General features: G+C 36.1%; 1 protein-coding gene across 3 annotated transcripts in view; it reads right to left on the bottom strand.

The window, feature by feature from the left end:
* The window catches only part of TMTC2 (transmembrane O-mannosyltransferase targeting cadherins 2), a 769,045-nt gene that overhangs the window by 498,268 nt on the left and 255,077 nt on the right, over nt 1–15,700 (bottom strand). For all 3 annotated transcript variants that reach the window (XR_003316605.4, XM_026499950.4, XM_048218182.2), the window contains exon 8: nt 9,900–10,021. Coding sequence is in view for 2 of the 3 variants with exons in the window: in XM_026499950.4 (XP_026355735.1) it covers nt 9,900–10,021 (122 nt within the window). In the remaining variant the exon portion in view is untranslated. The remainder of the gene's footprint in view (nt 1–9,899; nt 10,022–15,700) is intronic.

The raw sequence follows: 15,700 nt of genomic DNA on the forward strand, positions 1-15,700 counted from the left end.
TGAAATCCCTCTTTTTACTATCAAGTAAAACTTACTGGATCAACTTAGTTAATATTTATAGTCACAGCAAAGTTATCAACTTCGATATGTGTCACATACATACATATGTGTGTGTGTATGTGTATACAGAGCACGGTACTGGTGTACTGTTGGAAGTAGGGACGGAGACAGGATGAAAGACTTGTCTTCCACATAAGTGAAAATGGAGTGAAGATAATTACCAGTTGTGAAGAATGTGCACGCTAGGTTGAAAAAAAAAAAAAAAAGGAAAAGAGAACAGACACATCTTAAACCAAAATCACAGATTTTCAGCTAAATCCTATACCTCTGCTGAGGTAATCTCTGTGAGGTATGCAAAGGTATCTTAAAAATTTAAGTGCATAGGCTCCTGGTTAGTAATTTTCTGCCTAAAGTGAGTAAATTTCTGATTCAAGCAGACAGAAATTCTGTTCTTCTATTACTGTTTCGCCTCATGAAATAAGTAATAGAAAAAACTATATACTAGATATTATCTTCAGGTTCTATTTCTCAGGGACAAAAACTTCCCAGACTATGACATCTAACAACTACACTGCCTATCTCTACCACAGTATGACATCATAGTACATACAATACACGGTCTGTGCCCACCTTAAACCCAATGCCACATGGCTAATAGCAAACTGGCCCAGGGGTCCTATTTATGGGTGACTCTTGTATGCTGCCACCTACAGTATTATTACAATGAACATGAGTTACAGTGAACAGTCAGGAATGTACCTTATCGTGTCACTTTTGACAAAGAGCCTCAATTATACCTCAGAATGAGAGTCCCACAATGTTAAGCCTTTGAAAAAAATTATGCTTCCCACTAAGAGAAGAAATAAATATCTAGGCAGATAAATCTCAGGTGTTTTGGCTCCAACTCAATGTTCTACCAGGTAAAGGTCAGCAGTCACCACATCCCACACTGTCCTCCCTTTCAGTTGGGAATATCACAGTGCTTCCTTCAAAACGCAGAATATGAGAGAAACTCGATGCCATTTATGGAGTGCCATATACCATATATACCACATATAAATTAAAAATTTAAACTTTACTATTTCCTTGCTACTTTACATCCTTAGATACCTGAATTCATTTTACAGTTACCCATTAAAATTCTTTTTTTTTATTTAACAATATACACAAAAAGTATCTCTTCACTTCAGAACTGCATTACAAGAAAATCTAAAAACTGAATGAAGATTTGTTTTAAAAATAAATTTTTGTGCATTTGGAAGTTAGACATTCATGCACATGAGGCACTGTCTATGCATGTTTTATCATAATAAACAAAGACTGGAGAACAATTTAAATAGTACAGTTTTCAGAAAAATCTAGGGGTGGTATAATCCAATAGGCTTTGGACACTGATCTTGACTGAACTTCTGTGAACCTCAGCTTCCTTCTATACAGTAGGTGTCTAGACTGTGCCACTGCATGAAGACATATTGGAATAGCATATATAAAATGCCCAGTTCACTACAGGATAACGAGTATTAGCTAATTGTAGGAGGTACCCCTCAAATGTAATGTGGGTAAATATGAAGGAAAACACAAAAATTTTACGGGTTTGTGAACATATTCTTGCTTGGGATGGTTTGAACCTATTTATGAGACTCCAAAAATGAAAACTTTCACATCTTAGAACAAATGTGGCCTCCTTTGTGTGTGTGTGTGTGTATGTGTGTGTGTGTGTGTGTGTGTGTGTGTGTGTGTGTGTGTGTGCGCGTGTGTGTGAGAATATATATGGAATACATATGTCCATATCCAGATGCCATGGGGGAAAAAAAAGGCAATCTCCTTTCGCAAAAATGTTGATCTAACAACTTCTTGGGAGAAAAGATACCTGCTTTTGAAAATATATGTTGTGTGTACCATCTTTCCTAAAGATAAACATAGGCTTAGAACAGGATGCTGTTCTAACAAGGAAATTTACTCAAATCTTCTATAGGAAAAAAAAATTATCAAGTGAGGAAAATACAAAAACATAAAACAGAAAGTGTTTAACTCACATTAAAATGTTTCCATGCTGTATTACATGACAGGAGAGTCAAGGAATAACAAGCTGGAAGTCATGCAGAATAACCATGTAGTATAAGAATATAACACTGAGGCTTATTCAAGAAATTAAAGAACTGTAAAGTAGAAGAAAAATGCCTACCAAGTGGTGTGGAATCCCACGCCTATAATAAAAATTAAAGAGTAAGGAAGTAAGATTAAGGTACCTACATAACTGCCCCTTTTGCAACAAATGCCATGACAAAAGTCATAAGCATGGCAGCCCACAACCACAGAAGCTATGGATGGCCATGTTATGAATTTCTCCTAAATAGAAGACACTGAGGCCTTCTTGAGGTAAAGGAAATGCCCTGCTGGTCTTTGTATCCCACTGTTTACTATGGAGCATGAAATGAAGTTCAGGCTCAGAAAATGTGTGTAAAAATGTAGGTTTTTATAAAGGATTGGATTTTTTTAGACTCCTGCAAGAAAGCCAAGGTATATTTAAGGGAAATACCACTTCTCCATCTCCATCATTCCAATAATGTGGGATGCCAGAGTACAGGGGGATTATGAGGTCTGAGCCTGCTGGGCTATTTAAACTGCGCTAGACGATAACTATAGACCAAACGCAGAACCCAAATCAACAAAATAACAATGCAATGTAAGTTGGTTTAAAAGCAATATAACCTTATCTACCCCTACATAAAAAGCTTTATTTTTTCAAACATAGCAGCATGTATATGTAGCTATAAAGCAGCCAGAATTATTTCATGTGACCTTTAATGTCTGAGGACTTGATCATTTTAATTTTTATGATTCCTGAGATTACTTGGGAAAAGAAAATATCTCTAAACATGACTACTTCTAACTGACATACAAAAACAGAATAAAAGTCTGGAATATTTTGAAATATCTGGATTCCTGTCACTTAGTGGCAATAAGTAGAGTAATTGTAAGATTGGTTCTAAATAACAAAATGCATATCTTGAAATGAGTGAGTGGTTTCTAAAAAAAAGCAAACTACCAGATTCATTATGCTTCAGAGTAAAAATAATACAATGATAACTGTGTTATCTCCAGAATGCTAAGTTATGTTTAAACGAGGTAACTTCGTATAAAATACTTAGCTGAATACTGTAAATTAAATTTTTGTCTATATTTCATCCAATATTTCAGTAGCATGATATATGTGATTTTATGCCTTCTCTTTTCATGGAATAAATTTTGCAACTTGAATTGAACATCTCCATAATAATCATTGAGTCAGAGTCACAGGGAAAATTTGTCCCCCTCTCCCTCCAATCTAAACATGCCGTGCAGTGATTGTAATAAAGCAACTCAAACGCTAGCCAACATACAAAATGAGAAGAGCTCTGCTTTAAAGAGAACCAAATGGAAAAATAATCTCAGGTCTAAACAGCAATAATTATTACAAAAGACCCAAGGAAACACACAGCACTGCCCTTCCAGATGGACTACCTCGACACCATCGTGGCCTTGGGGAATGGAACTTTACTATGGAACCTCAAGTACTTTCACAACTGGAGTTTTATGTAGCCCAATTAACTTTGGCTAGACACAGAAATCTGGCTCAGTGTTTCCATGCAGTAGCCAAAATAAAGGTTTTCTGTATCAAGAATTACTGTCAGAGTCTCCCATATCCTTCCTTCTCTCGTACTAACCCAAACCTGGAAAATAAGCTAACAGCCAAGGAGCTTTTACTACAATTTAAGTCAATATTAATTTTACTGGCTCACAAAAACCGCAAAATATTTGGCTTAAATAAATTGAATAGGACAAAAAGAGAGGAAGACCAAGAAAAATTGAAGGATGTGCACACAAATAGAGAACACATAGCTTTAGAAACAACTATAAAAATCATCAGAAATACCAAAATAATGGAAATGTTATTCCTTCCTTTCTCTCTTAATGCATGCCCAATTTTAAATTCATGGCATTAGCCCTAGGTAACAAAGTTCAAACAAGGAATAAATCACAATTTTAAAGAGAGCTCGTGTTTAGTATTTTAATTGGACATGACATTGGTATGAACGTTCCATTTATTTTAAAGAGATGTCACCCAGGTCCAATTATATTTAAACACGGAGAGTACCAGTGACCCTAAGGCAGAGCTGTTTCCTATGGTTTCCTGGAAAATTTGTATTCTAGTTACAGTGTAGGACCTAAAAGGGCCAACAGCCAAAAACAGAAGTCTTAAGTTCACGACCTATGATGTCTAAAAATAAAAATGTGTTTAAGCACTCAAACTAAACTAGTATTTAGAGGTGATGTTTAAAAATGTTACAAAAACGGGGAGGTATTAAGTACTGACTTACTTTTAGAATCTACAATCAGGTGTGACAAGGGGTTAAAAAAACAAAGATGCCACTTTTTAAACTATTTAATATACAGTGAAAATTACTGATGTTTAATCCAGAAAACCCTAAGGTTATATCCAATTCTACTATTTAGTAGCTGTTATTCTTGGAGATGTTGCTTAAATCTTTGAAGCTGAGTTTCCCCATTTATAAAAAGAGGATAATACTCTTTGTAAAGTTTCCCAAAATAACACGTCAATCACAAGCACTCAGGAAATATACAACCCCTTTATGCCCACCTTCTCTTCTAGGGTCTTGGAAGATTACACCATGTCCACTGTATCATTATGCCATTCTCATCCATTTATTCAGTACATATCATTGGGAGTCGAGTGATGCCTAGAATGCAGGAGTAAGTTGCAAAACACACGCAGACTAAATGAAGGGATTAATGGGGAAACAAGGATCAGCACAGGGGAACAAAAATGTTAAGAAGTCATGTGACCAGCCCTTAACTAACTTAGAAACTGAAAGGTATAAGAGAGTACAGGGATAATTATACCTGATAGTGAAATGCCACATACTGAAGAGATAAAAAAGATAAGTGAAAAGTTAGTTCCTCCTCTATGGTCAAAAGATGTAGATTTACATTTACATCTGCCATCAACCTGGGAAGTGCTATTACAGAAATACTAAAACCAGTGTTATGAAAGTACGGGGAAGGAAAAATAACTGCTTGAGTCAGGCAAGATTTCAAAGAAGTAATAAAATTTGAGTGGGGAAAAAGAGATAAAGGACATTTTTCAGGGGAATAAAAACGGATTTGATCTATGGAATTTGTCAAAGCATTCTGGGGAACTCAAAATCGATCTGAACTTTTTAAAATACCATAAATACTTCAAATTCTTAAAGAAAAATTTGCACAAAATCATACTGGCTGTAATGAAACCACCAATAATCATTTTTTCTAATTTCTCTTATAAAATATAATTCTTATATGAAATCTTATACTACAGTCTTAAGTCTGATTTAGCTGCATGTCACTTTTAGATATTTCGCCCGTCGTCAGTTTTGACTGAACAGTAAAAACACCACACACCATTTCTATTCCTCTTCTCTTGAGACTAATAGCCAATTCCACTCTATAATATATTTAAAGCATTCAGAAGTCAAAATGTGTGGCATTTTCCACCTTGCCAATTCCATGTTAGGTCAATGGCATATTACCAGGCCAACAAACCAAAATTAGACAAAGACAATCCATTGGGATAAGAAATCTGCCGAATCTCATAATTCAAAAAGAAACTGCTGAAGATGGTTGTGGGGGTTCTGGCACTATGAGTTTAAGCCTTTCCATAATAAGGCTTGTATTTCATCTAATCAGCTAGTCGGAAACTATAAAAGTTTTGTTGGTGGGGGGGGGGAATTAAAATTTGGATTGTAATACAAGAGTCTTTCCTTCCCTTCCATATGTTTCAGTAAATTAAAACTTCCAAATCTTGTTTTTTTTAAAAAAATGACTTCTAAAAAATAAAGCAGCCTGTAAAATCATATTTTTGGTACAGGAACCTTAAAATATTCAGGCTTGAAATGAAGAAGAAAAAAGAACACATGGTTTCTATATCCAAAGCAGTGTCATGGTCTAGGTATATTCAGAATTAAGTACATTTGAGCTTTCATCTTTTTTTCTTTGCTAAATGATGGTTTTTGTTTTTGTTTTTTTAAATCAGACATCTGAAACTTTTACAGATTTTTTTGAAGGTGGCCATTTATCAATCTAATTAAAAATGTTTCATTTGAATTCCATACAAACATTTCAAAGACAGCAATTGTGGCAAGAGGTATATATGAATTCTGTTTCTAAGTGCAACTGTGTGAATTATCCTGTTAGAATAGGAAAAGATTTTTATATGAAAAAACAAACTTTTTCCAATAGTGATCCTGTAAATGGCAAAAATAGCAACTTATACCCTCCAATACTGAGTAATGTTCTCCTTTCCCTTTCTCTGTTCTTTCTCTATTGGGCCTTTATATTAACTTCTTTTATAATTTCTTCTTCCATATTTTTTATTTCTTCATTTCTTTTGCATAAGGAAGACTTCCTCATCTTTATTCTCCTACCCTTTTTATCTATCTATCTATCTATCTATCTATCTATCTATCTATGTTAGTAATCTCTACACCCAATGCGGGCCTTGAACTCACAAACCTGAGATCAAGTCCCATGCTCTATGGACTAAGCCAGCTAGGTGCCCCTATTCTATCCTTTTTTTTTTTTTTTAAGATTTTATTTATTTATTTGAGAGAGAGAGAGAGAAAGGGACAGCACAGAGGGAGAGAGTGAAAGGGAAAAGCAGACTCCCCACTGAGCACAGAGCCCAATGTCGGACTCAATCCCAGGACCCTGAGATCATGACCTGAGCAAAAGGCAGAGGCTTAACTGACTGAGCCACCCAGGTGCCCCTTCTCCTAGCCTTTAAATGAAAATTGTTTGCCACCATCTTTTTAATTTCTAAAAGTTGTTTTTTTCATTATTTATGTTTTTATGGCATCCGCTTTATGAAATGCTGTTAACCATCTCTAAGGATTTTTTTTTTAAGAGTTCATTTATTTATTTGAGAAAAAGAAAGAGAGCATGCAAGAGAGAGCACAAGCATGGGAGAGGGACAGAGCGGGAGAGAGAAACAGGCTCCTCACTGAGCCGGGAGCCTGACAAGAGCCTAGATCCCAGGACCCTGCACTCATGACCTGAGATAAAGGCAGAGGCTTAACTGACTGAGCCACCCAGGAGTCCCTACCATTTCTAAGGATTAAAAAAAAAAAAAAAAAATTCTTCTGTTTCCTCCAGTTTCCTTCACCTAATAATTTGCTTCAGTTCTAATCTTGCACAGTTGAGGCTTTCTAAATACGACTGACGATCCTTGTTGCCTCCTGTTATTTAAAAGTTACTGAATGGAGTTCCTTAGCTATAGGTGTGCTGCCCGGATGGAAAGATTCACTTTTGTGCATCTGGTTTGGGAGCTAGCTACTTACAGGTGATCTCCAAATGTAGGTACATAGATTTCTTTTCCCTACAGTGATTCAGTTTCTCCAGATAAGAATTCGACAATTTCTTGGGAGGCGGTGTGTGTGTGTTTGTGTGTGTGTGTGTGTGTGTGTGTGTGTGTGTATGCACACACGGTGCTGGGTGAGTGTAAACTCCGTGTTGCTGGTATTCTGCTTGTGGTGGGGGAGGGATACTGACAATCTGTATTCCACTGGAAGACACTGAATCTTTTCAGTGCTCTTTGCATTTCACCTTCGATTGTGCAAGCTGTTCCTGAATCACGAACCTCTCTTATTAGATTGCTGCACCGCTACAAGCTCTTTCTCTGCCTTGGAGGTGAATGCCTGGTTGTTGGCATTGTGAACATGGGTGGAGAGACTGGACTGTTCCAGACACAGCTGACAGCTGATTATCCCATTCACTAATGGCTCCTTAACTCACTCTCTTCCATGCCTGCTGCCTTCTAGTCTTGAGTCTCTCTGGGTTTCATTTTGAGTATATGAGATCTCTTTTCATTGTTACCGATTCCAAAGCTAGTTCAGATGGTGGACTCTGTTCTGACAATCAATTTCCACTTTCTGACTTCCAAAGATCAGCTTAAATTTCATTTCCCCCACCATTCTGATTGTTCCTGTGAGGCTATTCCTTCTCAATATTTTATTCAATATTATAAATATTTATTAAAATATTTATGATTATTATTCTTTATTTACCCACATGATCACCATCTTTATTCACCATTCTTTGGGCAACATACTCAGCAACTTCTTCCAGATTTAGTTGTGGTGTTTTTTGTTTTTTTTTTAAAGATTTTATTTATTTGACAGAGACAGCCAGCGAGAGAAGGAACACAAACAGGGGGAGTGGGAGAGGAAGAAGCAGGCTCATAGCAGAGGAGCCTGATGTGGGGCTCGATCCCATAACGCCGGGATCACGCCCTGAGCCGAAGGCAGATGCTTGATGGCTGCACCACCCAGGCGCCCCTTAATTGTGTTCTTTTGAAGGATATCTCCAGTAATTTCTTCAGCAAGAGTTTTCAGTGGCGTGATTTTTATTTACTTTCTTGGTTTAGGAATTTCATCATCATGCAAGTAAATTCAAAATTCTAAGCCTGATAAAGGGAGGGCAGCAGTACAAACTCATCCCTCCGCCATTCAAATCCCATGCCGAGATAGGCAAACCCTCATGCTGCCTTCATATATCAGTATGCAAACTTATTCTAGATTAGTCTTTCACTGAAGATATGAATCTTCCTCCTTTATTTAGGTATCTAATCCCTGGCCTTCCATTGGTCCAAAGCTTTCCATTTCCAGGAAGAATGAAAACAAACAAAAAGCCCATTTCCTCCTGTTACCACAATTGGTCAACTATCCCAAATCAGCTGCAGATCAGCCAACTGTTTGCTGTTCTGGCATTCAGTTACCCCTCACTGCTAGCCCCTAGGAAACTGTCTCACTATTTTTTGAACTCAGTTATGCATTAAGAGTGTATCTATTTTATTGAGCATATCTAGATATATTATAGTGGTATATTGTCTGGCTACTGAGTCTGCCTACGTAATTTCATTAATAGCATTTTAGTGGTATCTTCAAAAGGATACATAATAATTTTAGGTATTTAGTCTACCATCTTCTGTAGAAAATAAAATATTATTACTTTTACATAATTACAAGGTACTTTTTTATAAATTCACTTCGGAATTACTTTCCTGACCATCTGCTCTATGCTTTTCCAGGAGTCATTTATTTTTATTAATATTGAAGAGAGATTAGGTGATATAACTAAAACAGCACAGATAATAGATTCAGAAGGGCTGAAGGCTAGTTCTACTACTTATTATTAGCTGGATAAACTCAGAAAATTTACTTAAATATTTTGAACAATCCCCTATAGTGTAAGACATTAAGTTGAGTTTGAAACACACAAAATTACAAATTTTATAAGTCACAATGGTAGGATACCAGCAATTTCTACTGCTTCAAAGTAACACCACTTCTATGAGAATGCGGCCTCTGAGGCTGCTTGTCACATAGTGGTGGCCAAATGATGGCTCCACTTCTCTTACAGAATGATTTCTAATTAGTAGGAATTCCAGGTAACACTACTCAACACACATGAAAAGCCTTACATAATGCTGGCTATTTGGAAAGAATCAGACTTCATTCTACAGTGTAGCCGATTTGGGGCTAACGGTGGTTTGTAGAACATAATCTTAATACAAACATTGTTATTGTGACAAATTCATTATGTAATCCATATTTGGGATTCACCATTTCTATTTTACCATTAAGTAACACCAAGGATCATGACATACCACATTTTATCTATGGCAAACCCTACAGAAATACATTTTTCTGTAGGTTCTATACAGAGTTCTGAGAGTGTTACCATCATTACCTCCTAACAGTTTGAATTAACTGGCTGAGAACCAGTACCTTAAACTCTATCCACCTCAGTCTGCATGGAGAAAACCATCTTCTAAAGGGTGAGGAAGGAAGGTAGTTACTCACTGTTAGAGCTAGCAGTTTCCCATAGGTAAGATGAGCAGGGATGTGGTCAGTCTTGGATCTCAATGACTCCATATACCAATGTTCTGCTTCAGGGAGTTTGCTTAATCGCATGTATGCTTCACCTGGGAAGAAAGTCATGAAGATCAACCCAATGACACAGCTTTCCAACAGCTGCAATGGTATCACATCATCATGTTTACATTCCATGAAATTTCAGATGCTGTAGCAAGGACTTTCACCCACTATCTCATCTGATTCCCAAAAAGTCATCATAATTTCCATTTTACAAATAGGAAAACTTGTGTTTGGAGAAATTAAGTGTAATGGCTAAATTTAAAAATTTAGTAACTAATAAAGCTTTGATTTTTAACCCAGTAACACTAGACCCACAAGCATAGGCCCTTTGTCTTTTCTTTTTCTTTTTCCTAAAGATAGGTTTGGGGGCGTCTGGGTGGCTCAGTTGGTTGAGCATCCAAGTCTTGAGTTTGGCTCTAGTCCTGATCTCAGGATTGTGAGATTGAGCCCCGCATTGGGCTCTAAGTTCAGTTTGCGGGGAGGGGAGGTCGGTCTGCTTGAGATGCTCTTCCTCTCTCTCTCTGCCTCTCCCCCTGGCTTGTGCTCTCGCTCTCTCAAATCAATAAATCTTTTTTTAAAAAAAAAGATAAGTTTGTTTTCTCTTATGTACAGTCAGTTGTTCTTTTTTATTCACATTCATTTATTCCTTTAGAAATTCAAGTATCTATAGAATAAATACTAAGTAGAGAGAATTATGAAGACCCAGACAAGGAAGATTAAGGTCCTGCCAAGATTGACGACATTGTTGAGAAAATAAGATTAGTTGGAGGAGTTAGAAATATTTTGGATTAAGCATTGGTGCTAGGTTTTTTCCAGAAATTATTTGCATTTTATATTTTAATAAATAAAATTTGTGAGTATCATTTGGAAAATCCAGTGAATATATGACAATTATTTAGCATGCCCTATACCATGTACAAAGCTAGTCTGAAGACTTTCAGCCATCAGTTATTATTTACAAGTTATGCAAATTTTATGTGTCAAAGAGCATTTCACAAACAGCCAAGCAAGAGAAAAACAAAAAACTGGAAATAAAGCCAAAAGTATATCAGCTCTCTACTTATTAACATCTCCTCTCCCTTATTTGCTTATAGTATGGAAGAATACTTACCTGATGAGAATATTATATTTTAAGGTGATTTGTGTTTTTAAGTTAAGCATTATAGTTTTAATAAGCACTGCAAATATAGAAGGCATTCAATTTCTAAGAACAGGTAATAGACTAGTAACCTGAATTATTTCTCAAGCAGACCTTTACAGCTTAACTAATCATAATTATGGTAGCTTTTTCCATTTAGAGGCATAATCAGAGGCTTTTGCTAAATGTATTACCCACATTGGCTATATATCTTTGCTTCAAAGGAAGACCTAGCTTCCTTTTATTTTCATCATATTCTCTTTGTATTAGCACAGTGCTGTCAATACAAATATGTTTGATGAATTGAATTGATTTGAGTCTCCTGACCTTCTGAGTGCCTTTTCTCGGCTTGTTAGTAAAAAATACTGGTGACAAATCTGTAATATGCACAAAAATGTACATACCACTCACATACATCAATGTGTTTCTAGTTCTCAGAAGAATTTTTAAACTATACTGTCATAAAAATGATAGCCAGAAATCTTTTCTTTTAATCTAAAACTTAAAATGTGTTTGCATTTAAGAAGAATTTGGTTAGATTAAATAGAATGCTTGGGTGCATTGCAAGAAATACTGAAGCAAAAACCAAAGACTGGAATGGAATACACAAAATGCTTGCAGTTGTTGGTGGTAGGATTAGGCATGAATTTTTTTTTAATTTTCCTATTTCTGTAATCTTGTATTGTTATTATAATATCTTTATAAAAATGAAAACACTGTCAGACAGATTTTTTTTTTCTTTTTTGCTATGTTGAGCTAACAAATATTTCTCAAAAAAAGCAAACAGTAATTTTTTCTCTTAGGGAAAGCAAACCATTTCTTCATACTAAAACAATACATGATATGATTTATGTAACAAAAAACAACGCAACAATCCCTAAAGTATTGATAAATTTAAAGCAATTAATGACAAATTATACCCAAATATTGATCTCAACAGTAGATTCTAAAGCCAGCAGAAAACATAGACTAACGTCAGAGTTGGAGTTAAAAGATGGGAGGGATTATAGATTCTGTCTGGAATCAGCCCGAAATTCCTCTCTGGGTCTTCAAGTGTTCCTAGGTCAGCTTATAGAAGCTGTGCCATCATTACCTTTAAATAACTTCTACTCTTCATTTATAAAAAATTCAACTAATTTGTAGAATTTTAGTAAACAGTAGGTTTTCCGTATGAAAAGAACATGAGAGAACCCCAATTCCACAGTGCTTTTGAGATTGAAATCTGTATATTTAAGTTGTTGTCTGAAAATCATTTCAGAAAGTGTTCTATTTTTTCCAAGTCATAAATCTATTATTAAAAAGCTATTTTGAAATGAAATATTAACTTACTAAATAGTTAGTGGCTGGCCCATTTTCTTCAGTAATAAATCTCAAGTAATTTACTAATTTGAAAAACTTGTGAGATGGGGAAATATGAAAGGGCTATGAGATATATAATGTAATAATGCATTGTGGCAAGTATACAAAAAATGTAAATGACCAACTTACTTAGGTACTACCCATTACCACTCAGAGAACTCCATGTAACCATTCACTGTATCTCAGTAATAACAATGACAATCATTCAGTGAATATTAATTATGAATTAGGGTAGCAAGCCATACAGGGCACATGCCTGACTACTCCTCTCGTTCTCTATCCTTGGGCATGTAGAATGTTCTCTCACTCAGCCCCACGAGGAGCATTCAACCACTACCAACTGTTCACATTTGGCTTGAAAGATGAAGTAATTTCCAATCTCTGTATTACTTGCTTCATACATGAAACTCATTTTTTACTAAGGAATGTCTTTACCTGGATTTTACAGATGAGAACACTGAGAAGCAGGGTGGCTGAATAAAACACACAAGTCATAAAGGTGGAAAGTGGTAAAGCTGGAATTCAAACCCAGGACAACCTGACCTCAGAGCACACTGCTTTAACAACCTGCTGGTAGGGAACAACCACAAACTTCAACTCTCCAGCTCAGGGGAAACATGTACTCGTTCTCACTCCTGGAAAACTGTTTTCTAGCTTGTGATACATCGGCCATCAAGATCATTTCACTTTGCCTTGGGTTTATCTACGGAATTAAAGGAGTACGGAAGAACAATAATCTACAGTTGACCTTTAAAAATGCTTCTGCTGCACATGTTACTCAATACTTCAGAGGAGAGTATGTATCCTAGGAGATGCACTCAAGTTCTGTGGTTAATCTTAACACAAAAACAGCCTATAAAAGTGGTAATAAAATCAAGATGCAAACTCTAAAATGCAAGAAAAAAATAATGGATGAATTTAAATGTGTTTTAAAAGTGACTCGGTAAAGATGTGGAGAACGAATAATATACAGACAAGAATGGATAGACCGCAGGCACTGACAAGGGAGAAGCTTCATACTTCTCACTTCTAATTCGTACTAGGGATTAGAAGATCCACTTTATGGATGAGGAGGAAGGCTCAGGAACAATAAGGGACTTGCACAAGGACAATTAATAATCCTATTCTACAAGTTTTGAATGGCTCTAAAGCCCACGCTTTTCTCCATGGCATCAAGCTGCCTACCACCATACAAAGCTTATTATTTATCAAATACCTACTAATGTCTTAAACATATTTATATTTTATATTATCCCTATACGGTAATTAACATCAGTCTCATTTCACAAATGAAGAGACCGTGGCTCCCGGAGATTAAGCAACTTGTTCAAATTCAAAACTAAGCAAATTCCAGGTTCAGGATTCAGATCAAAGCTCTCTCTGGCTCCTTCTACCATTCCATTCTGTTCAAATACTATAAAAAAATAATTAGGAGATAAAATAACTGCAAAAAATGCCATCAGTGGATTCAGTTTTAGGAGAGAATGATATATATGAAATCCTTCAAGCTTGATTAAAATATTAAAATCATAAAAATTCCATGAAGGAAATGGCCACAGGAAAAGAAAATGTTACATTCAATAAGGAAGGAAATGAAAATACTTGATCAGGAAGAGAGTGGAGGGAGGAGCGTTAAGTCATCTTCTCTGGTACTGTAATTCTTAACTTACAATAATAGAAAAAAATCTTTATAGCACCCAGGAGGAAAGAAACAATGATGACTATTTTTCCTTCTCATCCTGGAAAAAAAAAAAAGACATAATAGAGGCACTTTCCTAAGAATGAGAAGATCTGCTGTGATGATGTAGCGATCAGGTTCATCACCCAGATTTATTTCCGATTCACTCGCAGACAAAAGGGATTTGGATACCTCCAGGCTGGCTTCAAGCAGATATAAACCAGTTTCAGATGTAGAACAAATAATGTCAGTCTTCCTCCCTAAAAAGCCCTGGGTCTAAATAACACAGGCAAAGGCTAACTCCTTAAAGGAAAGAATGCTGGATTATTGATGATGTAATAGTCCAGATCTCAGTGATTCTCATGTTTCAAGTTACCGGACAGCTCTGGCTTGCAGATAAAGAATAGAGTATGTAATGGACATACTACCCATACTTGCTCCAGCTACCTTTTGTTTCTCCTGTCCCCGCTCGATAGTATATTTCTGTGTTAAGATCCAGTGTAGATTCCCTATTTTTTTTCTGGCCATTTTATTGAGATACAATTAACATACAACCCTGTGTAAGTTTAAGGTGTAGAGCACAATGGCTTGATTACATATGCCGTGAAATGACCACAATGAGTTCAGTTACCATTCGTCATCTGACATATATTTTTTGAAAAAGAAAAACATCATTTTCTTTTCCTGTAGTAAGACCTTTCAGAATCTGCTTGCTTAGCAACTTCAAATGTGCCATACAGCTGCACTAATGGTAGCCATCATGTGTCCCCATCACGTCCCCAGTACTTACGTATCCTGTACTGGAAGTCTATACCTTTCGACTGCCTTCACCCAATTCTCACATCTCCCAATTCTCTATTTAAAAATAAAAAAAAACTAAAACAAACAAAAATGCCCAACTTTTTTGTCTACCTTTACCAAAAGTGATCACCCCTTACTCAACATTTATAATAATTGAGCAATTGTTAAATGTCTCTTTTTTTTACACTTGAATGCTTTCTTTCATACCAATTTAGGGTAACCAACATGGATAATGCATATGATGGTAAGCATAAAGATTAACGAGATATTATTCACTTACAGTCATATTATATCACTTACAGAGATATTATGTACTTACAGTCAAGTGACAATGGAATGTATTTATTAGTAGTTTCCAAAGTTTGATGTTTTGGTGCACATCAAACAACACAAAAACTGTCCAGTACTTATGCTTCATTTAATCTGTGTTTAAAAATGTAATTTCAGGGGCGCCTGGGTGGCTCAGTCAGTTAAGCCTCTGTCTTCTTCGGCTCAGGCTCAGGTCATGATGCAGGGGTCCTGTGATGGAGCCAGGTGTGGGACTTCCCGCTCAGCAGGGAGCCTGCTTCTCCCTCTTCCTCTGTCCCTCCTCCCCACCCCCCATGCACACACGTGCTCTCAAAACCTTTAAAAAAATTAATAAATAAAAATGTAATTTCGTAGATACATGATTTAGAATGAAGAAAAAGATCAAGTAAGTAATACTACAGTTAGTGGGTATGAGCAAAATGACGACAGTGCAACACGAAC

This window comes from Ursus arctos, unplaced genomic scaffold (genome assembly GCF_023065955.2).
Source record: "Ursus arctos isolate Adak ecotype North America unplaced genomic scaffold, UrsArc2.0 scaffold_21, whole genome shotgun sequence".
Classification (NCBI taxonomy): domain Eukaryota; kingdom Metazoa; phylum Chordata; class Mammalia; order Carnivora; family Ursidae; genus Ursus; species Ursus arctos.